This window comes from Hydra vulgaris, chromosome 10, assembly GCF_038396675.1.
Source record: "Hydra vulgaris chromosome 10, alternate assembly HydraT2T_AEP".
Taxonomy (NCBI): Eukaryota; Metazoa; Cnidaria; class Hydrozoa; order Anthoathecata; family Hydridae; genus Hydra; species Hydra vulgaris.
Window position 1 is genome coordinate 24,323,053 of NC_088929.1, and position 26,674 is coordinate 24,349,726.

General features: G+C 26.5%; 2 protein-coding genes across 3 annotated transcripts in view; both read left to right on the forward strand.

Moving 5' to 3' along the window:
• Positions 1-9,277, forward strand: part of LOC100200323 (probable ATP-dependent RNA helicase DDX52) — a 51,745-nt gene extending 42,468 nt beyond the window's left edge. The window contains exons 14-18 of the mRNA XM_065807573.1: positions 1,706-1,820; positions 1,896-1,971; positions 5,153-5,224; positions 8,936-9,028; positions 9,122-9,277. Of these exons, the coding sequence (XP_065663645.1) occupies positions 1,706-1,820; positions 1,896-1,971; positions 5,153-5,224; positions 8,936-9,028; positions 9,122-9,173 (408 nt within the window). The 3' untranslated portion in view covers positions 9,174-9,277. The remainder of the gene's footprint in view (positions 1-1,705; positions 1,821-1,895; positions 1,972-5,152; positions 5,225-8,935; positions 9,029-9,121) is intronic.
• A 399-nt stretch (positions 9,278-9,676) lies between these two features.
• Positions 9,677-26,674, forward strand: part of LOC100203918 (protein rogdi homolog) — a 28,027-nt gene continuing 11,029 nt past the window's right edge. For both annotated transcript variants that reach the window (XM_065807574.1, XM_065807575.1), the window contains exons 1-8: positions 9,677-9,831; positions 10,060-10,131; positions 22,542-22,572; positions 22,659-22,707; positions 22,778-22,832; positions 23,031-23,114; positions 24,618-24,713; positions 25,705-25,803. In XM_065807574.1, coding sequence (XP_065663646.1) covers positions 9,808-9,831; positions 10,060-10,131; positions 22,542-22,572; positions 22,659-22,707; positions 22,778-22,832; positions 23,031-23,114; positions 24,618-24,713; positions 25,705-25,803 — 510 coding nt within the window. In that variant the 5' untranslated portion in view covers positions 9,677-9,807. The remainder of the gene's footprint in view (positions 9,832-10,059; positions 10,132-22,541; positions 22,573-22,658; positions 22,708-22,777; positions 22,833-23,030; positions 23,115-24,617; positions 24,714-25,704; positions 25,804-26,674) is intronic.

The window sequence follows — 26,674 nt, forward strand, 5'->3', positions numbered from 1 at the left end:
ATTAATACCAATATTTTTCAATTTCCCAGCAAGTTGCATATTAATTTCTTTACATCCTCCTAAAAACATGAGTGATGACTACTGCTTCAGTGAATATTTTGTAAATATATATATAATTTATATAAAATTACAATAAAGTTTTCAAAAAGTTTCATGATTAAGTAATAATACCTTTTCTTCTTTTTCCTTTGTGTGAATTAAATGGATCACAGCAAGTTATGTGGATTGCAGAATAACGTTTTAAATAAACATATTCATGGTGTAGGCAAACCGTTGCATTTTCATCAAATTGAATGCCAGAACGACTAATTATCAAGTCTTTTTCAACATCATTAAGACTTGAAACTTTCTTGATATCATGGGATTTTACATATCTTTGTTTGTTACAAATTTCTTTATTTGTTATTCCAATTGAACATATTTCTTTATCATTCATATTTTTTAGTTCTGTAAGAAACAATTTTAAAATAATTATTGTTTGAAGATTTTAAAATAAAAAATCCTTTAGCTATTAAACATAATGATCTTAGATGTGAAATGCAAACAAGTTTATATGTTAGAACTGCACCTGAGACAGCAAGATTCTAAAAATCTTTTTAAAAAATGCAAAAAATAAATGCAAATAATTTTTTTTCATTATAAAATAACAATTTTTTCCTAATTTTTTTATAAAACTTTAAATAGAAATAAATCTGATTTAAAAAAGAAAACCCCTGCAGTTTTTTTGTATTATGGAGTTTGTTACATATAGAACATTAGAAAAAAATTTCAGAATTTTATCTTTTAGACATCTCAAGATAAACATTTTTTTGTACGGGGTATCAAAAATCTTACAAAAAGTGTTGCACCATTTTGAAATTAAATTTTCATATAGTAGCTTAAATTTTTGTGTGTTTAAGCCATCATTTTTAAGTTCCTCACCCTAAAAAATAGTTAGATAGAAATTTTTACCACTATTAAACAAGTATTTCATAAGTTAAAGCTAATTGTGTCGTGCAATGAGCCAAAAAAACAAAAGGCGCTGAAAAAAAAAGTCAATAAAGAGATTGGGTCCAAGTATCAATATCTCTGAAACGGTAAGGAGTCAGATGCTAAAATTTGGAGTGAAGTTTTCATTCATTAATTCAAGCTTGTATTCCAAAAATCAGCAAAATCTGAGATGGCATGGTGCGGAGCATAAATTGAATTGAGCTGGAATGACCCTGATGCTCTTCTATAAATGGGATAAGTCTCTTTTGAACACAATGCTCTAAGTAAATTAACTGGTTAATAGCGTTGCTAAATTCTCGAAAATATGGTTTTGAGGTACCTTTGGCCAAAATAGCGATCCAGACCATTATTTTTTCTGGAAACTTTTTAGCTGTATTTTACATTCGGTGGAGTCAATAAAGTATCACTGGAGTAGTAACTAGCATTTCCATTTATCGAACTATATATATATATATATACATATATATATATATATATATATATATATATATATATATATATATATATATATATACATATATATATATATATATATATATATATATATATATATATATATATATATATATATATATATATATATATATATATATATATATATATATATATATATATATATATATATATATATATATATATATATATATATATATATATATATATATATATATATATATGGTGTATCTGTATCATATGAGTAATATTTTGTTTTTAGATTTGGATCTTAATAGCTACAGATCTAATGGGTAGAGGAATAGATTTCAAAGGAGTAAATATGGTAATCAATTATGACTTTCCATCAACAACAGTTAGCTATATTCACAGAATTGGTGAGTTTGTATTCAGTATATATTTTTAAGTTTGAAATTTCATTATAAATCAAAACAATATGTTTTCCATATTAGGTCGTACAGGTCGAGCTGGTCGAAGGGGTAAAGCAATCACACTTTTTACTGAAGATGATGTGGTAAATCTTCGTAGGTAAACTTTAAAAATTTATAAATTTTTTTTTTTTTGCTCTTTAGATTTTTTCAGCAAATCTCTTTAAAGTACTACTTTAATTAATAAAAAAAATAAAAAAATACTACTAAATTATTTTTATTTATACTTTAAAAATTTTAAATAATTTTTAGTCTTTGAAGTAACTTTTTATCTGTTAAATCTTTCATGATTTTTTCAAGATTTCTTATCTTGAAAATTTCTTATTTTAAAAACTTCTTATCTTGAAAATTTCTTATCTTGAAAATTTTTTCAAGATAAGAAAACTTGAAAAAATCATTAAAGTCACTTGCCCTTTGCAAAATTAATTTGTTTTGTTTTTGGATATTAAAGTTGATGGTTATTATCTTTTGATTTGTACTCTTAAGCATGTTACTAAGACTCAGTAACATGCTTAATGCATTAATGTATAATAAATTTTTTTATTTAAGATTTTTTTCATAATAACGTTTTGTATTTTTAATTGGTTTAATTAATTTTTTTTCACTGTTATAACTTGTGCAAATATACAGTGGATTGCACTGTATATTTGCACAATGTGTAATTTTTGTTTTTTTATTAATTATCTTTGAAATCATTAAATTAACTTTGAAATACGATTAAAAGCGTATTAACCTTTTCGCTGCGCAATAAGTTTTGAAATTTTGTGACCGCTTTGCACATATATTTCTGTGGTTGCGAGTTTATTCGTGTTGAGCAGTTTGAGGTACAGGCGAATGTACTTTATCCGCACTGCTCGGAACCTAAGAAGGATATGCTAAAGGTATACTAAATATAATACTTTCTTCAAATTTAAAAAATCATAATAAATTAAAAATTATATAAATTAAATTATATTATGAGTAAAATACTCACAATTAATGTTTACAAAAGTCATGTAAATATTCACTTATAACAAATATATGGATGCCTTTGCAGAGACCTGAGCACGATACATGATTAAGCCAACGACGTTGCAAAATATCAAATTTGCAGGTTCGTACACACACGTTCGTAGACTTCCATGCGTATACAATAAATGACGTAAATAGTCGTGTTGAGCAGGAAACTGATTTAAAACATGATGCAAAAATACTTGCTTGGAGCGTATGAGACACATTTTTTTTGCGAGTATATACGTGTAGAGCAGCGAAAGAGTTAAATGTCTTAATTAATTGATTCTTTATCGAATGGTATATAATTGGAACTCATTAGGTTAACCAGTCTTGAGTAATTATTAATTTAATTAGAACATACCTGTATTTCTAATGTAGCAAAAATATAGAGACAACTATATGCATTTCTGATGAATCTTTGTTGATGAAACACAGTGTTGAATGGAAAAAATTTTTGTTAAGTGATTTCTAATATATAATTGCTCTGTTCTTTTAAAAACATTAAGCACTCCATTGTGTAGAATACTTTTTAAAGTTGTTTAAATATAAATATATATATATATATATATATATATATATATATATATATATATATATATATATATATATATATATATATATATGTATATATATATATATATATATCATACATGTATAGCTTATAAGCTCTTTCTTAGCTCTTCAATAAGCTCATTTTTGACCGCTAAATTATCAAGCAAAAGATCAATTTCATCAATCACTTCTTCAGTTATTAAATTGTTTAGAGACTGTAACAGGAATGACTTTGGATGTTTAACAGTTGGTTAACCTGTTTAACTGGAATGGCAGAAAAAGTATGGCCATTAGGTTCAAGTGTGAAATTAGAGGGAAAAATTCATTGCAAATAGTTCTGCGTTATCTTTGGGAGAGGAAATAAGATTACATGAATTAAAGATGGAGGTAACAGGTAATAAGATCACATGAATTAAAGATGGTTTGACTTGTGTTAATGACACAGTTGAAGGTTTTCTAAAAATCTAACTTCTGAGATATGAGATTTAGTTATTCTGAGATATGAAACTTAGTTGGAATAATGTAGCTTAGCATCAGACAGCATTTTTTTACAATGAGTTCTTACAATAACAAAAAGGTATTTGTTCTCAAGAGAGTTGTTCTTTTAAAAAGATTCAAAAAATTCAAAATTCAAAAAGTTAGAAATAACAGCTGTACAGGAAGGCGTAAATTTTTTTGAAATCAAAAAGAAGGAATAAAAGCTTCCATACCTGCTTTGATCCAGGAGGTTATGTAAGAGACACATCAGCAGAGAGAGAAATACATCAGCACAAGGACCATCACCATCAAGTGATTTGTTTTGTCAGGAAAACAAATCACAAAGTTAACTAGCTGAATAGGAAATTGAGAAATACAAAATTTATGAGCTTTAGGGCTTGCAGAGTCAGTAGTGATAGAGCCAAGTCATTCACAATTCATCACAAGCCAGTGTGATGAGCATTAAAGTTACCAATAACAATAATATTATTAGAGGAATAAAGAGAATGGGCTTCGTCAATTTGCTCAGAAATTACATCTAGAAGAATGCAATTTTGAGAAGTAAAAGAATGATAAAGCAATGGCAGATCCAGCATTTTTTTGTTATGCGTTTAAGGCATAAAAGTTTTATTAGAAAATAAAGTTTTATTATGACACAAAATAAACAAAAAATAGTTGAAAATATAAATAAATATAAACAAGTTTTAGTTAATTAAAATCATTTTGCTGCTACTGCTTCAAAAAAAACTTTTTTTTAATTATTTGTACTTTTTTTAATCATGTCATTTTTAACAAAAGTGAGGTTGGGTTAACAAGTGAGGTTGGATTAACAAGTGAGGTTGGATTAACAATTGAGGTTGGATTAACAAGTGAGGTTGGATTAGCAAGTGAGGTTGGATTAGCAAGTGAGGTTGGATTAACAAGTGAGGTTGGATTAACAAGTGAGGTTGGATTAACAAGTGAGGTTGGATTAACAAGTGAGGTTGGATTAACAAGTGAGGTTGGATTAGCAAGTGAGGTTGGATTAGCAAGTGAGGTTGGATTAACAAGTGAGGTTGGATTAACAAGTGAGGTTGGATTAACAAGTGAGGTTGGATTAACAAGTGAGATTGGATTATAAAGTTTTACTGAAAACAGCTAAACTAATTTATACTTTGTTTATTTTGATTTTTATTTATGTAAAAATTTTGCAGTTTTTACCAAGATAATCTGCTGTTCTCTCTAATCATGTAATTAGATTCATTATTTTATATTTGTAGCATAGCTAACGTGGTTCGATCCTCAGGTGGCGAAGTTCCTGATTGGATGCTTAAGCTTAAAAAATTAGATAGGTAAGTTTTTGACTATTTACATGTTTATTTTTATTCAAGTTAAATTTTCTATTTCATTTTTTATTTATTAATTTTAAAAACAGTTATTAAAATTATAAAAACATGTTGTTTTATATTTATAAAAAGGTACTTATGCATATGTAATAAATATTTATATATTTAATTAATATTGAATATGTAAATATTTGTACTTTATGAAATATTTATATATTTAACAATGTATATATTGCACTACTTGAAGAAGAAAAAAAAAGAAATACTTGAATAAAAAATGTATTTAAATAATAAAGGAAATTAGATCAAATAAAATATGTAGATTTAAAATATTCAGGAAAACATAAAATCTGTAATAGACAAAGTATTCCATAAATGTTCTACACTTTTTCAAGATGTAATTGAGAACTTGAAAGTTGTAATTAAGAAAACTAAGATGTAATTGAGAAATACAACATGTAATTTAGAAGTGGCAATATGTAGTTAAGAAACCCAACATGTAAATAAGAAATCACAATATGTAATTTGAAAAACGAAAGTTGTAATTAAGAAATCGTATTATGTAAATGAGAATACATTATTTGTAATTGCGAATTCAATGTAAGCTTAAAGATCATTATAAAAGATCTTCTTGGACATGCATTTTAATAAATTAATATCAAATTTAGCATTTGTATGCACCAGCAATACAGTAATACAGTAATGGAATTGAAAGATCGTCGTGTTATTTGTCAAAACACTGTGAATAGAAAGTCTGTTATTAAATTGAATCCGTGCAAGCATTCATTTCATCAAATTTGTTTACACCCACTTCTGGAACAACCAGAACCACCTTGTCATATTTGTAGACATAAAATACATACAACTGAACAAGTTGAAAGAAAACATTATGTTTTATCTTCATCGAATGATAGAAGAAGAGTAATTGAATGTGCTGAGCAAAACAACGATTGGGTGACTCTGGCGCAAACTTTAGGTGTCAAATATAAGATAGCATACAATTAGGTCTGCAACCAAATTTAAATTTTATTGGAAGAGGTGGTTTTAACCCAAAAAAATTAGCCGATGATCAAATCGTAGAAACACTAACATGAATTGAAAGTGACTGTCAGTTGACATTAGTGACCATTAAAACAAGGATATTAAAACACTTTAATATTAGCGTCAGCACAACCACAATTGCCAATTACCTCAAAGGCAGACTATTTTCATTTAAAAAAGTGCACAAAGAGCCTACTACAGTGAATAGTAATGAAAACAAACAAAAAAGAGCTGAAAATGTTAGGAACATTAACAAACACATCACAAATGGTCATCAGATAGATTGGCTGGATGAAACAAATTTTAATCTTTTTTGTATAAAAACGCAAGGATGTGCTAAACAGGGGAAAGAGCAACAATGAAAATACCTTCTTCAAAAGGTGCAAACATACATTTGATTGCAGCTATATCAACAACAAATGTCGTCATGATGGAAACCTGCAGAGGATCATTTAAAACAGATTCTTGTAACGAGTGGATGTTAGCTTTGTTTAATCAGTGGGTTAAACAAAGGGAATTGTTTAGAGGATTTTGATGTTGTAACAGACAATGCTCTATGTCACGCTCGTTTGGCTCAGTTGTTACGATTAGGACCCTACAGCCCAATGTTAAACCCAGTGGAAGCTATCTGGCCCAAAATTAAAAAAAAAGTTAAAAATGTTATTCACATTCCACCTGTATTTGGTGCTGGGATTATGAAACAACGAATGCAGTATTTAGAAAAAATTTTTACTGCGGCAAAAAATACAATAATTGGAGGTGATTGTACACGCGCTGTACAACATACGCAAACGGCTACGCATTACGCAACAATTTTAAATTTGGAAAACATCCAAGTTGGTGCTTAACTAAATATTGCAATGATTTTGTTTAAATTCAATAACGTTGTTTAAATTCTAAATTTTTATGTAAATAAATTATTTGTTTTATTTATTATTCATCTGAAATCTCAATTAAATTTTTCACAAATAAAAATAAAAGAAAGTTTTTATTGACACCCAATAGGGTTTTTCCAGTTACCGCCTAAACCTCAAGTGCCTTTTTAATGACTTTTTTTATTTTATTTATATTATATTATTATTTCCAGCCTTAAATTACAAAGTATACTAGGACTACAAAATTCAAAATACAAAGAACTTCTTTATACTTTTTTCAATTGTATTCTTTATACTTTTTTCAATTACAACTTTTATCTTCTCAATTACATCTTACGTATCTTATTTACAACTTTCATGTTTTAAATTACATCTTACGTTTCTTAATTACAACTTTCATGTTCTAAATTACATATTATGTTTCTTAATTACAACTTTCATCTTCTCAATTACATCTTACGTTTCTTAATTACAGCTTTCAAGTTTTCAATTACATCTTGAAAAGGTGAATATCTTTATAAAAGTTTTCTTTGGATGCATAGATGAAAACAAAAAATGCAGCAAAAAAATTTTTTATCAAAAAGTCTAAGAGTCTGTTTGTGTTTATGCAGGAAAAAATACAAAATCTTTATGAAATTTTTATTTATGTTTCCTTTTATATGTAGAAGTGCTTATCAAAAAGCATAAGAAATACTAAATTATATTAAGAATATGAAAATAAAATATATAGTAAAAAATATTTGTCAATCAGAGATTTAATAAATAAAGTTTTTTTTTACATTAAAGTATTAAACTTATATTAAACAAACAAAAATAAACAAACTGTGAATTTTTCAAGAAAGTGTAGCTAAAATGCAATTTCTCAAAAAACAAATTTTATAAGCATTAAACAGCTAACTGCTTAACATAAAAACATACAGATAGATACAAACCTTTGTTAGTTTCATTAGCTTTTTCACTCAGACTTTTAATAATAAAAATAATTAATATAAGATTAAAATAAAAAGACAATGTAAAAAACAAAAAGTCAGCAATAAAGTCAAGAGAAAAACAAAAACAAAAAAATCATCTTTAAACAAATGTTTGTAAGCAATAAAATCAACAGAAAAACTATAAAAAAAATAATAATAATAATAAAAAAGAAAAAAGAAAAATTTTTAGGTAAAAGTTAAAAGCCAATAAAGCCAAAAAAAAAACTTAAAAAATAAAATCAAAATGTGGCAATACATAAACAAAAAAAATGTAAGTTTGAAATAAACCAAATGTAAACGATTTAAAAAATATCTCCTCTTTGAAAGCTGAAGAAAATCTGACAATGGTTTTTGAAAGGCTAACAATGATTTTTGAAATTATATTTGCTCAGTTCAGAAAAACTTTTACTACTTTTTTGCAGGTTTTGTTTTAATACTTTTTTTGATTTTGTTGATTTTGGAGTAAATGTTAACTTTTTATTTGTTTTAACTTTTGAACCAAGTTAAAATCTCAAGTTTTTGTTTCATTTAATTTTGTTTTTGAAAAAATGTTACAAATGGGTAAGAGTTTTATGGTTAAGCTACTCCCTCTCTTTCCCCATCCCCCTGCACTCCCACCTTCTCCCTCCTAACCCTCATTCCTTCCCCCTTCCCTGCACTCCCCACCTTCTGGTAATAAAAAGTGTTGCATGTTCCATAAAAATGAATCAAAACAAATTAGGTAAAAGTCATAAGATAGAATTTAAGATATGCAGGTTTTTGACAACAAATGTTTTATAGAAATAAATTTAGCTCTTATGTATTTAGTTTAGTATAAATGATTATTTTAGTCGCACAAAGAAAACACTTAGAAAAGTTCCGCTGGAACGACCACATATCAATACAGTTTCAAAGTATGATGCAGAGAAGCGAAATAAGAAAAAGTATGAAAATTTTTTTAAAAATGGTTTTATTCTAATTAAAAAATGCCAATATCCCAGCAACAGCCATAATAAGTTATTTCTAATTATTTTTAGGCAAATGATTGAACAGTCTAAAGAAAAGAAAAAAGAAAAAGAAAACAGTTGATATTTTATAAATCTTTTTTAAAAAAGATTTATAAAAATTTAAAAGATTTAATTTTTTAAATAACTATTTAAAGAATAAAAAACAAAGCTTTTTTTTTCTTGTTATTATTTTTATTTTTTTGTAATAATAATTCCAATGTAATATATTATTACTACATTGTAAATTACATCATAATTATTGTGAGTCAGGGCTGGGTAATTTTAATAATGGTCTGTGACTGGGTAATTTATTTTTCACCTGGGGCGTCAGAACAATATTTTTTTTAAGTTAGCTCCTAAGTTTTAAAAAAAACTTAATCCCTAAATTTTTTTAGTTGGGTTTTAAATTTTATATACAGTATTAATTTTGAGTTTTATAATTAGGTGTCTATTTCAAAGTTAAAAGTCTGCAGACTATATTAGTTTCATGCAAAGCCACAGTAGTATCCATATTTTGTAGTACACTTTATGCAAGAGCACACATTGTCTGAGAAAATTGTTTTTTGTTGTATCCATAGACATTTAGTTAGTTATCTAGGTTTATCAAACCTAGCCCCAAGTTCCAGTTAAATACCTCAGTTGTTTATTATTATATAATTATTATCGATACTTGTGTAATTTTAGTCTTAAGACCAAAAGAATAATATATGTAAATAATGTCATCCAAGGTCAATGTTTTAGTAAGTCTTTTTTTAAATGTTAGTAATTATTTTTATATGTTCATTGATGTGAGTTAGGAATTTGAAAATTAAAAAAGAAAAATTAAAATTAAATTAATTAAAGTTAAAAGATTTTTGTATTTTTTATTCTTACTTTTTTTATATGTTTTTACATTTGACTTGTTTTAGAGACTTGAGTTTCTTTCTTTCCAACTTTTTTTATATTTTTTTACACTTGACTTGTTTTAGAGACTTGAGTTTAACTGGTTATTAACAGATGAAGTTTCTTCAATACTTGCCCAGCTGAAAGAAATAATTCAAGTAAGTTTCACTAATGGACAAATTTATATAAATAGTTACAACATTAAAGTAATAGCCAATCAAAATAGACATTTCAATTTACAGTACAACATGAGAATGCATAGAGCTGAAAGTTGGTACAAACCTTAGGGACATTATTGCAAATAAAATATTATTATAAGTGTTGACTAGCAGAAACTGATAGGAAGACTAGATAATTGCATTCTTATTGTTCTGTGTATTTTTCAAAAAACTACAATATCTATTTGTCAAAACAGTTAATTTTTTAGGAGCATTGTATAGAGTTAATTTTATTATTACCAACTCCACTGCCAGTAATTATGATTTCTATAATTATGTGAAAAGGACCATGCGATAAAAACAACTCATGAAGTTTTTCAGTGTCTTTAGAATCTTTCCTTTTTTGTGAATCACTTGCATCTACATGCTGTTCTGTTGTATTCATTCTAATATCAGATCTTTTAATCCTTCACATACAGTAATCATTATAATTTTTTAGATTCAAAATCATTTTTCTTTATTTTGAATTCTTCTCATACTAAGCTTGGTATAAAGAAAAGGGGGTTAGGATTTTGTGACAAGGGGAAGGGAGAGGATTATAAAGCTTCATGAATAGCCCCTTAGTTGCAAAATCACATCTTGGTTTACTAGTTTGTAAACAGGGTCTGTTGTCACGTTAGAAAGTTTTATGCTTCCCTAGATGAGCTCCTTTCGTAACAAATATTTCTTGTTTACACTGTAAAAAAAAAACCCATTACATTTTTAAAAACCATAACGCTAGATTTTGTGTTTTATAATGGGTAATACCATTATGTTCAATATATAGTTTGTATGAAAAAAACATAACAGCAAATACCGTTATGTTTTTTTCATACGAATTATACATTGTATATGACAGGTAATTCCCGTTATGTTCAACATAATTCACATCAAAAAAACGTAACAGCAAATACCGTTATATTTTTTTCATACAAATTATACATTGAACATAATGGAAATTACCTATTATAAAACACAAAATCTGGCATTATGTTAGTGTTATGTAATCGTTATGTTTGAAAACCTGATGGAATGGGTAATTACCTGTTATGTTTACTAACTTTAATAACTTTTAAAATTAAAATTTTTTTTATATATGTGTGTATATATATATGTGTGTGTGTGTATATATATATATATATATATATATATATATATATATATATATATATATATATATATATATATATATATATATATATATATAGATCTATAATTTGTTGGCTTTGGGAAGAGCGAAAGGAAAAAAGTGATTCTTACGCCAACACATACGTCACTTTTAATTACTTTTGACTTTCGTCCAACATTTTCGTGTTGGACGAAAGTCAAAACCATTAATTTAATTACAAATTAATTGTTATATAAAAAAACCACAAAAACGCAAATTTAATTGACCAGAATGTTTTTAAAAACATTCTGAATGTTTTTAAAAACATTCTGAATGTTTTTAAAACATTTTGAATGTTTTTAACAATATAAACAATGTTTTTATTTTTATTTTTTTTAATAAAATGTTTTTATTTTTATTTTTTTTAATAAAATGTTTTTATTTTAATTTTTTTTTACTGTAAATCATGCGCGGAGTGTTGCTACATCGACTATCTTATAGCCTGACTCGCAAGGGAGTGCTGCTACATCGACTGACAAATAGCCTAACTCGCAAGGGAGTGCTGCTACATCGACTGACAAATAGCCTGACTCGCAAGGGAGTGCTGCTACATCGACTGACAAATCTTTTTTTTTTTAATAATGACAGTCTATCATTATTAAAAAAAAAAAATTTCGGTCTTGCATTTTAATTTTTACTTTTTGTCAACAAAATATGGAAAAAACTTTCGGACAACATCTAAGGGTTCTATATATATATATATATATATATATATAAATATATATATATATATATATATATATATATATATATATATATATATATATATATATATATATATATATATATATATATATATATATATATACATGGTGGTTTTTTTTTTAAAACACTATGTGAAACCTTTTGTAAAACATAAATAATTGTGTCCAAAACACAATTTAATAAAAAAAAGTTGAATCCTATTTTTTTTTTCCGTTTTTTATTTACCGTTCAAACTTTTTTAAACTATATATATAATAAAACAAAGTTTGTTAAAAAAATAAACTTTGTTTTATTATATATATAGTTAAAAAAAGTTAGACTATTGTTGATTTAGTTAATAAAATGACCGAAGCCTCTACTCTTCTTGCTACTTTGTTCCGATTAAGGGCATTGTTTTAAGACAACAACTTGATTTTATTGTCTCCCGCATTTTCAGCTTAAATAGAGGCGGCCTATTATGATTTCTTTATCAGAACAGCACTTTATCTTTTTTGCAAGGAGAAATGAAATTTGATAAGACACTTTCATCATGCTATACATTTCATCACTTTTCCTAATAAATACTTTTTGTTGATTTGAGATTTGATTCTTCTGTTTTGAAATAAAACTTCTTCTGAGCTCAGATTTTATATTGAACTCAAACTTTGCCGATACCGATAAAATCGACAAAAAATTTTGTTCTTATCTTATTATTATTATCAACACCACCATCTATCATCACCATCATTGCTAATGTAGCTGTTGTAATTCACTTTTGTCTTGTATTTCATTTTCTGATTAAAATTTCAAAAGATCTCATCTCTTTCTTCTTAGCTCTTTCTTCTGCAACTCATTTCATCTCTTTCTTCTGCAACTTCAGCCTTCGTAATGAAACTATATAAAAGTAATCAGCCTTAGTAATGAAACTATATAAAAGTAATCAGCCTTAGTAATGAAAATATATAAATATTGAGACATTTTAATAAACATTTGAGTTAAGAAAAGTTTTTCAAGAAACTTAGCCCGGTAAGCTCGGATATCCATAGTTCGGTTTAGCCCGGCAAGCTCGGATGTCCATAGTTCGAAGTCCTCTCTCAGCAACCTCATTCGTTCTATGCACATTTCTTAATGTGACTTCAACACCAAGAATATGTCTGGTCAGGGCTTCTTGGGCTGTAATTCAAGCTGATGTGGCCTCTTTCAGGTTCACCTAATTGGGTTCTTCCCTCATTTTAAACCATGCATGTGACCAAGAACAGCTAATAAACTTACCTATTTCTTTCAATGATTACCGTTCTTTAGGGATTAGAAAGTAGTCCAGTAAGATATAAATTACTTTGCTGATCCATCTTGGTGAGTGAGAACATGGTAATTTAGTTGGTAGCTCCAGTTTGGGTAAAATATTCTTATCCAAGTAATGTCTGAGGCCAATGTATAACCTGAAGATAAAAATACATACACAATATGGATATATAATGCATACATATCATTGATGTTGAAAAAGAAAAAACTTAGTGAAACAAACCTAGCTAATAGTCTATAATCATCTCTCCAAGTTTTAGCAGTAGGAGGTGGATGAGGCATTTTATGCAGGACATTACATGATTCTTTTAATTGTAGCTACTTATCTTTTAGTTTCTTTATAAACTTAAAATCAGTTAGAGCAGGTGATTTTGATGGTGTTGGTAAATAGAAAATTACCATTAATTACGTTTTTACAAAACTAAATGATAAAAATTTCTTATGTTAAACGTTTATTTATCAAACATTTTTAATAGCATACCATTTGGTTGATATCACAAAATTTTTCTAAATAAAATTCTGGGATTGATATTTGGACAAACAAATCATTTTTGTAAGCATAGTTGCTATAATCTTTGTAAAGATAGCTGCTCTATGAAATGTAATTCATTTATGAAGTATGTTTACTACTCCTAAACTATGAAGTATTTCTTGTAAGACTTACGACTTTGATATAAGTTTATATTGGCATTGGAAAAAAATTTGAATGAGGTTTTTTAGTGGAAAAAATGACTCTAAAGCATTTTTAAAAAATGTTTTTTAATTTAATGTCGATGAACTAAAATGATATATTGAGTGTCATGGACAAAAAACGGTGGAAAAAGATATTCATTTAAGTAAAACTAACTGTAACTAATAAAACTATGTCTTCTTAAGAATGAACAAAAAAGTTTGATACCTGTTGCATTAAAAATATTCAAGACAATATTATTTTAAGTTTGAATACTATAAATGGAATTTATTTTCTGTGGATACTTATTATTTATGTACACATGTCTACCTTTTAATGAAAAATGATAAGCCATTGGGCCTAACTGGCATAATAAGAATTAGTAGTAGTCAAAACAGCTACATGCAGCTAAAAAAATCCAGTTGCATATTGCCTTGGTAGTGCACACATTTTTACTTTTTATGTTTTGTTAAATGGTTACATAGTTAATATTTCATCAACTTCTAAAAAGGTAATTGCTTCCGAAAGATTTTTGACTGATCAATGCGTGACAGATCTATAATATTGTCAAAACAGTTTTCATAGCTGCATATCTCTGAATAATTATATTATTGGCTTGAGACTAACATGTTTTTTTATTTTGTCTTAACATTTAAAGTTTCATATGTTTAAACATTTTTACGAATAGATGTAGTATGTATATATATTTATGTGTGTGTATGTATATATATATATATATATATATATATATATATATATATATATATATATATATATATATATATATATATATATATATATATAAAAATATAAAATAGTATATATAAAGTTCATATATATATATATATATACACACACACACACAAATAATTTTAAATGTATTCTATAAAGTAGCTCTTGTTCTTAAAATAGTGAGCAATGTTAAAGCAATAATAATAATAAATTAGTCAAAAATTGCTTATCAGTTTTTTTTTCATTTTACATATTATATATATATATATATATATATATATATATATATATATATATATATATATATATATATATGTATGTATATATATAGATATATGTATACATATATATATATGTATACATATATATATATATGTATACATATATATATATATATATATACATATATATATATATATATATACATATATATATAGATGTATGCATACATATATATGTATACATATATATATATATATATATATATATATATATATATATATATATATATATATATATATATATATATATATATATATATATGTATATGTATATGTATATACAAATATATATATGCATATACAAATATATATATGTATATACAAATATATATATGTATATACAAATATATATATGTATATAGTTTTTTATTTTTAATGTTTTGTTTTACAGGAATTCTCAACTTTGTAATAATGTACTCAAATATTTTTGTTTGTTTAAATTTAAAGGGTGTCAGCCTTTTTTCACTAATATAAAAGGAATAAAAATAAAAATAGATTAGTACAGATATTCAATACATGAGGGCAGGGATGCGGAGTCCCAAAAGGACTCCGGTTTTATATCTCTACTTTTTCCAAGTCCGTAGTATCCAAAAGCTCATTTTATGCATGATTGTTGACTTGTTTCTCCGCACAGCGGACTTGTTTGTCGAGGTTGGTGTTTCGGAGTTATAGAGTTGAGAGAGGGTTATAACCACTATTAAGTAGCCTCCTCATCTGTAGTGGCCTTCTTGGCCTTGAGGAGGTGAATAACAAAAAAAAAAAAAAAGACTTATGATCTGCTATAAGAAAAAAAGTTCATGAGATTTAATGACTTGAAACTTATTGTTTTTAAGCCCGGAGTCCTGGAGTCCCGGAGTCCTTGTTGCCATTATACTTAAGGACTTCGGGTTCAAAAAACAGTTGTTCCTCTAACCTAAAAGTCTTAATTTTTTTTCTATTAGTAGTCCATAAACATATTTATATTTTTAGAACTCCTGGATACCAAAAACTAGGATAACGTACTCTTTTTGTAACTTTCAAATCCAGAGTCCTTTTTGGGACTCCGCATCCGTGCCTGAAGGAGTATAATTTAAATGTCTCTTTAATTTTAAGGCCCTTATGGCCTTATGTAAAAAATTTTTTGTTCAAGTTCTATTATACATACTTATACATAGTTTATTATTTGCTGCTTATCGTTTTGCTAGATATTATAAAAAGGTCCTTAAAAAACTAATTTTATTGTTATTTGCTGTGTTTAAAGTATAACTATGCAGGGTTAGAGTTTGTATTTGCTAAACAAAACAGATAATGTTCTCAATTTTTCCCATTTTACAGCATCACGGCTCTAATGAAGATGTTTCTTATATGTTTACAACTTTTGAAGGTAAAACAGGGCTATAATTAGTTAAGTTTCTTCTGTGTAATATCTTTTGTTGTGGAATTCTAGTAATTTTGTGCATTAGATAAAGGTGGAGAGGTTAAGGCCATTGCTCTTGACATTTTTAAAGCTTTTGATAAAGTTTGGCATGTTGGTCTTTTCCATAAGCTTTCTTCTTACGGTGTATCTGGTAACATCTTTAAGATTATTGAATCCTTCCTTTCCAATCATAGTATAAAAATTGTCCTCGATGGACAGCACTCTTCTTCTTATTCTGTAACTTCAGGAGTTCCTCAAGGTTCTATCCTTGGCTCTATACTCTTTTTAATTTACATTAACAATCTTCCAGATATTCTGACATCTAAGGTGGCATTGCTTTCTGATGATACTACCATTTATTCTTGTCATGATAAGAAACCAACACTCTCTGATTGTTTGGAGGGGGGATTTGAGCTTGAAAAGGATCTCACTTCTGCTACAGTATGGGGCTCACAGTGGTTGGTGAACTTTAATTCAGATAAAACTCAATTTTATTCAATCGTTATCCCAATAATTTAGATCTTCCTATATTTATGAACCGTAATGTACTCGATGAATCATCTTCTAGGATTAACTCTTACTTCTGATCTTTCTTAAAAACCATATATCAAATCCGTTGCAAAATTATTATCTGCTAAGGTTGCATCTCTTTATTGCGCTCGACTCTTACTCCGAATTCTATTCTCTATCTCTATAAATCTCAAATGCGGCCTTGTATGGAATGCTGTTATTATATCTGGGCCGGATCTTCTAATGGTGCCCTTTCTCTTTTATACAAGATGCAAAAACGCATTGTTAACATAGTTGGACCTGCTCTTGCAGCCAACCTCCAACAATTATCACAACTTCCAACCTTAATTAGTGGTTGCTTGCAGCCTTGTTGGAAGCGAAGATGTTTATAAAATAAAATAAAAATTAAATCATATTTTGCTGGACCAACAAAATCAAATAATGTCTATATACTACTTTTTTATTTTTATTCATCAATTTGTTTTTGCTAGTCTGTCATTATTTCCTAATTATTTCAATCCCATAATCACTTGCGCTTTATTAAGTTGTTCTATTTTTAAAACACAAACAGTACGCAATTAAATAATGAACTTTTTAAATTTAATTTCGTTAAAACGTTTGTTAAAAACACCTTCTTTAAATAATATAATAAAATTTTGATATGCAAATAAAGTTTTGTTATAAGCTCTATAAAAATGAACATTCCATTGATATATTATTAAAAATAATTTAAATATATTACATTTTTATTTTAAAGAATAACTCCAAAAAAACTTGGTTTGAAAGCGATTTTATCTTTCAATTATCGTTCATTCAAAGTTTAATTGCAAAAAAAACTTTTTCTCTTTTAAAAACATTTAAATGCAAGTTTAAATGTTTTTAAAAAAACTTCCTTTAAAAGTCATTAAAGTAGCAATTTTTATTCAATCAAAGTTTAATTACATAAAATGTGGCGCAAATAAAAATACCATGACATTTTAAACGCTACTTTATATATGCATCAATAGTTTTCTTGCAATAATGTATCATAACCACTAAAGTTGAAAAAATAATCTTTTTTATAATTTTATGTTGATCAAATATAAAAATATAATTTTATTTCTTCTGAAAACACACACTTTAAAAAACTCATTAAAGACATTTAAAACATAAAAAAATTTTTTTTTAAATGATAACAGGCGACTCAAAATAATGGCAAACGACCAAGATTAGCTAAATTATTTCTCTCATGGTGTACTGTCGGCTTTTGGCCGGACGACCAACCAAAATCCGACAGTACACCACTAATATATATATATTAAAATTATTCTTTAAAATTCCATTTTTTAAAAGAAAAAACAAACCAAAAAGGAATACTAAAATATTCAAAATATATAGTCAAAAAAGGTTTAATATGCGTTCTATTTGAAAAACTCTAGCCAAAGATTTTGATATCACTAAGTCTAATAGGTTTATAAAACGTTTATTTATTTGAAATGTTGTTTGATTATATTATGAATATTTAAAGTCACCACATATATGTAAACCTGAATATTGATTTTTTTTTCAACAGCGTATAGGAGTAATTGATTGAATCTACAATTTGCTTGTTATTTTCCTCATTACAATCTTCTACTCTATAGATACACCTACAAAAAATTATTTCTGAAACTGTACAAACCGAGCACCATATTTACTCAATATTGTCATTATGTACATAACTATTAGTGTAAATAAAAGAACTGATGCTTTCATGACTATAAATGCATACTCCATGTCCACTATTAATCAGTTTGTTTTATCTGAAAAAAGAATAACTCGGAATATTTGTTGTCGATGATTCACTCCTCCATGTTTCACATATCAATAAATATGTGTTTGCTTAACTTTAATATCAATTCATCAAACTTATTGTTTAGCAATGTTGTATTAGTATACCAGCAAGGCAGATGATGGTATTTTCTTGTCAATTTACTTGATGCAGATTTTGCAGACTCTAATTCCTTGAATACCATATCAAAAGGGCTTGTTGATAGTTCCTTCTATAGCAAATTTTCTGTTGCATTTGTTTTTGTCAATAACCAGTTCTTTCTTTTGTTTACTTTGGACCTCAGTTTGATCTAGATTAATGTATACTTTTTGAAAATTATTTAATGTCATTTCAATGTTTTTGAAAATTATTCAATGTTCTAAAATTCCTTTTAAAACTTGAATTAAACATCTATCTTTTAAGTTTTTACATGAGAACATATATTTGTCAATATTTCACTTTATCTTTGATTTTAAGTAAAAGAGCACCTTTTATGGTTGTAATGAGTAAGATAACATAAATATTCATACTTGAAGTTTTTTTTTCAACTATTTCTTCATTGAAAAAATTGCTGATTTAAAGGTAACATTTTCATATAAGTATTATATATCATCTGCATCTCAGATGATATATAGTACTTATATTTCCAATGTCCTCATAATTGAGAATCAAGATTAGGAACAGCGGCTAAAGAAATAGTCCCTCCATAATAATCTTAACCTGGATCTTAGTCTAGTTTAGAACGAGATAGCGTTGTATCATTTCTAAAATCATTATTTTTGAAAGAATCGCATGATTCTACCTCTTCTAGTTCATTATTTATTATCAGTCCTCTTCAACGTTATATCTACCAGCCATTATATCTGTAAAACAAAATAGAGGTTACAAAATTACTAAATCAAACCATTAAAGTTATATTTGAAACAATGAGGGTAAAGTAGTCTAATACCGCTGGCCGCTTATACCGCCATTTCATTTTTTAAAGTTGGCCTAAAGAATATTTAGTGGCACAATTTTGGAAACATTGTTTGAACTTCTTAGATAAATAATGTTTTAGTTATAAGACATATTTTTTGAACTTTCGCACATTTTATTGTGGTTTTAAGTCATTCACAATAATTCTATACAGTGTAGAGAGTGTGATTTTAGACCATTCTTTTTTTATCATTGATTAAAAAAGTATCATCTCTATTTATACTTACTCAAAACAATCAATGTTTTATTGTTATTTTTGTTTATTCATGTGCCCAATACATTATTTGATTTTTGAAAGTAAGCAATGTTCACAATGTAAACAAAAAAAAAATGGAATGGGCTAATAACACCACATATTTATTTTGATTTTTGATATTTTGTGTATGTGTTGTAATTGCACTCGAAGCTTGTAATTTAATATTTTTGCTATCAAATTTCCTTTAAACTACTGTAATTTAATGTTGAAGTTTAAAAAAATGAAACAAAAAACGTAAATTTTAAAATTCTTTAAAAATATTATTTAAGTTGCTGTGCTAATTGCATCAGTTAACGCAAAAATGACTGTTTAAAGAATACCTTTTCCTTTTAAATGTACTTTTGTTGTTGTTATCTTTTCACATCCTCATTAATTTATTGTTTTAAACTTAAAGATGTTTATAAATGCTTTTGTTGTCACTTGAAAAATGCAATGTTGATTTTTTGATTGATTAAAAAAATTTTGTCAGAAAATTTGTCAAATATAATTTTTGTTCTTTTTAGAATGACTAAACCTAAAAAAATAACTATTAGGGCAAAATGGAAAACAGAGGATTTGAAAAGGCACTATATTTTGTTAGAACTGGAAATCCAGTATTGGCAGCATCGCGAGATTATAACATTCCTCAAAGAACTCTCAGAGACTGGTTAACGAGAAAGGAAAACTTTTTGAAATTGCATTATTCCTGAAACAGTAGAATCTGAGTTGAAGTAAAGAGTATTTCATCTTCAAGAAATAGGGTTTGGTATAACAAGAGTACAGCTTAGAAAATATGGATATGAAATATGTACTCAAAAAAATCTGCCACATCGTTTCGAGAATGAAATTGCTGGTACTTATTTTAATAGTTTTTGATTTTTATTTTATATTCGAATTTAAAAAAATTAATCAAAATCAGTTTTTTCCATATATTTAAATGAAATATTAAAATTAAAATAACTATACTAATGAAATAAATAATTTCAGGCAAAGATTGGCTTGCAGGATTTATCAGGCACCATCCTAATGTTGCTCCTAGGAAATGTGATAGTTTGAGTTATGGTAGGCTAATGCGATTCAATGCTGAAACTGTTCAAAACTTTTACAATCTTGTTGATAAAGTCGACGAAAAACTAAATTTGGCACACCATCCTGAGTTGATTTACAACATCGATGAATCTGGATTGCAATTAACAATAATTGGCACTCATGTAGTAATGGCAAAAAAAGGAGCAGAGCATGTATACACAGCTACTCATACAGATAAAGGAGAAACTGTTACTGTAGTTGTGTGTACAAATGCTACCAGCACCGATTACCAGGAAAAGTTTTGTTGATTTTCGACAGACATCATAGTTGATTTTTGACAGACATCATTGGATATTGCTGTAATAGAGGAAGCTGAAAAGTTAAATATTCATATGCTTTGTCTTTCAGTGTATTGTAGTCATGAGCTTCAACCTCTGGACAAAAGCATTTTCAAACTATTTAAAACTTACTGGCATGTTTCCATTGATAATTTCCAAAGAAACTTTCTTGAACGATCACTGTCAAAACTGCAATTTCCACTATTATTTACTGAAGCATGATTGTGTACCTCTACAATTGCCATATCTAGATTCAGATCAGCAGGAATCTATTTTCTATATATATAAAAGTATTTTATTTCAGTATACTAATGAACCTTCATAACAGGTTCATTAGTATACTGTAATAAAATACTTTTAAAAAGGAAAATTTAGTTTGAAAAATAATGCAAAAAAATGTTTGTTAATTATTTTTATAAACAAGGGTTATAAAAATGTTCTTTAAAAATAATAAATAAAAATAATAATAATAATAAATAGGTAAAAACAAATTAAACTTTATTTATACTCTTAAATTCCTTTTTTTACCATTTCACAAAATCTTTTTTTAATAAAAAACTTTGTGATATTTTGTTGTTCTTATTCAAGATCAGAGAAAAACCACAAAATTTTTCTCATGATAGGTAGTAAAATACATAAGTGAAAAAAACAAAAGTTTTTAACCTTTGTCCTTGAATAACTTTTTTGCAGATGCAGGATCAGCGGGACTTAATTTTTTTTTTAATTATGTCTTTAACATCTGTACCAACTTTCAGCACGATGCGAATTATTGTAAACCTACCAATAAATTATGCGAATTATTTTAATCCTACCACTATTTTGACCACACTATATTAAGTTATATTAAACTCATTACATGAGTCAAAACCTAGAATGTCACTTATAAAAGTTAAACTTATAAATTCATGTAATTCACTTATATAAGTAAAAATTATAAATTCAAGTTATTACCACCTGTATTAAAGGTCACACACATTAAATTGCTAAATTTTTTTTAATTTTTATTAATTTTATCATAATATTTTTGAATAACAATTTTATCATGATATTTTTAAATATATACTGTAGTAGTTTTAAAAATTTTGTTGCATTAGTAGAATTTTAGTTAAATTTTATTTTTCCCATAATAATAAATCCCATTAGTCACCACTAGTATACATATGCAGCAAAAGTATTTATTTTTAAGAATGCATGTTCATGTTTATTTGTTATGCATTAGTTATTATGTAGATTGTGAAATAAATGTGCATATTTTTTTCTAGAGCTGTTTAAGCAGATTCAAAATGCCACTTGGTATGATATTTGTTTATAAAAAATAAATACATGATGTTATTTTGCTTTGATAAAAAAATTCCAGATTTTAATGTTTATTATTTAAGGTATGTCTGCTACAGATACAAGTAAAGGAAGTAATTTACCTTTTAACAAGTAATTAGTTTTTTTCTTTCTAATTTATAGGTGAGGTCTTATAAATAATCAACATTAAATTTATTTTTAGCTCTGATCTTGTGAAAGGTTGGATAAATGTAGCAGGTGAACATGTTATAAAAGCTGTAAGTTTTTAGTTCAAAATACTACCATGTGAAAACTGTTCATAAAACCACTTTGTAAAAAGTGAATAATAAAGAAGTTTTTATTTTTAATTTTTTAATTGAATTATTTTCTTTTTAAATATTTATTATTTTATTTTTAATTTTTTAATTGAATTATTTTCTTTTTAAATATTATATTAAATAAAATTTGTGTGACAGGAGTTGAAATTTAAAATCCCCAAATTTGGTAGTGCTGGTATTGGAACTTTTATATTTGAACAATGTCCTTGGAAATTGCAACAGGTTATATTTTATTGTTTTTCTATTATTATCATAACTTTTTTGCAAAATATTTTGAAAAAAAAGAAAAATTATTTATTAACAGCCAAGATATCACTTGAGATTATAAGCATTGTTATTTGATATTAGTTACTTTTTTTGAATTTCTCTTATTTCAAATTCTACAAACATTCAAAATTCAAATTCATTCAAAAATTTGTTATTGCTTGTTATCATTATTTACTTGGTCTTCTAGTTTTGGATTGATCTTTTTTTAAATGAAGGTGATTGTGTTTTTTAGGAGGTGGTTGTAATCATCTTTTAATATTATTTTGTATATGTGGGAAGTTATATTACCTAGATTTAATGTCATGTTTTTTTTCTTCCTGAAACACATTGCCGTGAAATTATATGAATCTTTCCAGGAATCTTCTTAGGTTGTTTGTTAATGAAAAAAATGCCTAACATCTTATTGTTTTAATAAAGGCTTCAGTTACTTCTTCTTTTGTTAAAGATGCAAGAACTTGTTCTATTATCGTTTGTAATTTTCTAAAGGTTTTAATTTTTTAAATTTGTTTTTTATGGCTGATGATTGCCAATAGGGATAAAAATTTAATTCCATATAAAGTTTCTTTTTTTTTTAATTTTATAATATATGATTTTAAAAGCCTTACTTTCTCTATCTTAAGATGTAGATATAAACCTGTGTTTTATTGTTTTCTGCCTAAAATAATGAATTCTGGATCTTCTTGACTGTACTCATGGTTTTTTACTCCTTAATAATAGGTATGCAATACTTTCTGTTATCTCTTAAAGAGAATAAGGCTCCAAAACTCAGTTTAATGCGGCTGATATAGTATGAGTTTTATCTGAGGCTAGTAGTAAGGTTTGAGTAAGGTTTCCTAAACTTTGTGGTAGCTCTTAGAGATTGATTCAACAACTGTATAAAATTAGAGTATTAAAATTTTATACAATTTTGTGAAATAAGGGTGTTTAAAAAAGAAGGGTGTTAGTACTTTTAGTGTGCATTTTCAAGGCCACATAATGAGCTTTTTATAATAACATTGTAACAGGCTTTTAAAATTTTAAATTTCTCAATGGTTACACTTGAATTTATTTACTAAAACTGTCACAAATTGTCTTAATTAAATACAAAATCTGTGATTTACTTGCCTACTTACCAAACCTCGTTTTTAGCTGTTAGACTTAAACAAAAAAATCTTCATGCCTAAAGTCAGCAAAATCACATAACCAATTTACTTAAAAGTTTACCCAAAGATGAGTATGAATATTTGACAAATGGCTTGAAAAAAAAATTTAAATAGATTTTTGTGGACATTATTTTGAACATTTAATATGATAAAATTAAAAAGACTCTTTTTTGCTTTGTTTTTGTTTTTATCCATAAATTTTTTTTATATAAGTATTTCAAATTTATGAATTTTTTTATTAATATGTTACATGTTAAATTTTTTGTTAAATATTATAACTTTTTGTTAAAAAAACTTTTTCAATGCTATATGTTAGCTGCTAGAAACTCACAATCATCTTCAAATGGCTTTTGATGAAATACTAGAACGAGAATGTTGTGGTAAATTCACTTCTGGGGAGCAAGTGGAAGAGGTGACCATTTTATTATGAATTGTGTAAACATATAATTATTCTTCACTTTCATCACACTTTTATATTACACTTATTAAAAACTGTTTTAGGACTGACACATTCATTCATTCCTCTTTACAATTACTAATCACTTTTTTCATCAGACAAATTTTTCTAAAATCAAATGTCTTTTTTCTTGTATGATCCAAATCTTATCAACACTCCCAAGTACTAAGTTGTTTGCAATGTACTTTTCCTCCGATTTCTTTTTTTTAATGACTCCGTTCTTTCTAAAATCACTAACAAACACAATTCAGCTTTAACACATTTCAGCTTTCATGACTGAAGTTATTTTTCATGATTTTTTAACAACTTTATGTAATGTACAATGAGTAGTTTTATTGTAATGTACAACATTTCTTAGTTTTGATAGAAGTATAAATATTTCCCATAATTTTGTAATTTTTTTGTTAACAAGTTTTTACAATCTTGAACATTTTCTTAGTTACTCCCATCTTAAACAGTGACCCAGTATAAACAGTGACCCATCTTAAACAGTGACCCAGTATAAACAGTGACTCAGTATAAACAGTGACCCATCTTAAACAGTGACCCAGTATAAACAGTGACCCAGTATAAACAGTTACCCAGTATAAACAGTGACTCAATTTAAACAGTGACTTATCCTAAACATTGACCCAGTTTATACTGTAATAAAAGTCCTTCGAACTCTTAACCCGCATTTTATCTTGTTAACTTCATTTGATCTCTTTTACTTTGTTGTGTTAACATAATAAAGCAAATTTTATTTTATTTGACTTTTTTAGACATGATTAAGCCAATTTTACTTTCTTTGGCTTTTTTTTGATGATAGGTTTTACTTTTTATATAGTGCAGTTGTAAACCTTTTAGATTTATTTTTAACAAGTTTAATTATTATATGCAAGTTTGTTCACTAATTGGGTTTACTTGTAATATTTTTCTCGATAAAAAAATTTTCTTTTTATGTTAGCTGATGAATACTCTGATGGCGTCTTTGAATAGAGCAAAAACAAGCATGCTAGTTCCAGAAAAATTGGTTTTAGCTGAACTGTTTAACTCCAGTCAACAGGTAAAGTTAATACAAAATTGCAATACAACACCTTAGAAGCATTTATTGTAAGCATAACATTGGCAAAATATTTAGTTGATAATATTTTAACAGTATATGAACAGTATATGCCTATATTGATGATTTTCAAATATTGGTTATACAATAATTTTTTTTACAAATTTACTTTCAAACAAGCTGCAAGCTTCAATCTTGGGTGTAATACAAAATAAATAACACAGAAGTAACTTGTATGGCATATTTAAAATAAATAACACAGAAGTAACTTGTGCGGTGTATTTAAAATAAATATTACAGAAGTAGCTTGTACAGTATATTTAAAATAAATAACACAGAAAATATTTTGAAAGAGTAATAAAGTGTATAATAATGTAAAAAGTGTTTTTAAAACTGAACTGTTTGGTTTTGTAACTGAAATTTATTTTATGAAGAATTAAAATAAATAAGGGTATGCTGTGTTTAACTGTATTTTATGAAGAATTAAAATAAATAAGGGTATGCTGTGTTTAACTGTATTTTATGAAGAATTAAAATAAATAAGGGTATGCTGTGTTTAACTGTATTTTATGAAGAATTAAAATAAATAAGGGTATGCTGTGTTTAACTGTATTTTATGAAGAATTAAAATAAATAAGGGTATGCTGTGTTTAAGAAAAAATAGAATTCGAAGAAACTAACAAGCTTTATGGGTTAAACTCTTTGTTAAACATAAAATATTTTGTGTAGTTTAATAAATTATGTATATGACAGTTCATAGCAATAAAAAGGATAAAAATTAAAAAAAAAATCATCTTAAAAACAAAAACAAATGTGTCAATCAAAATGGCAACTGAGGGTATTTTTTTTAAGGGCTGGTCATGTCGGACAAAAC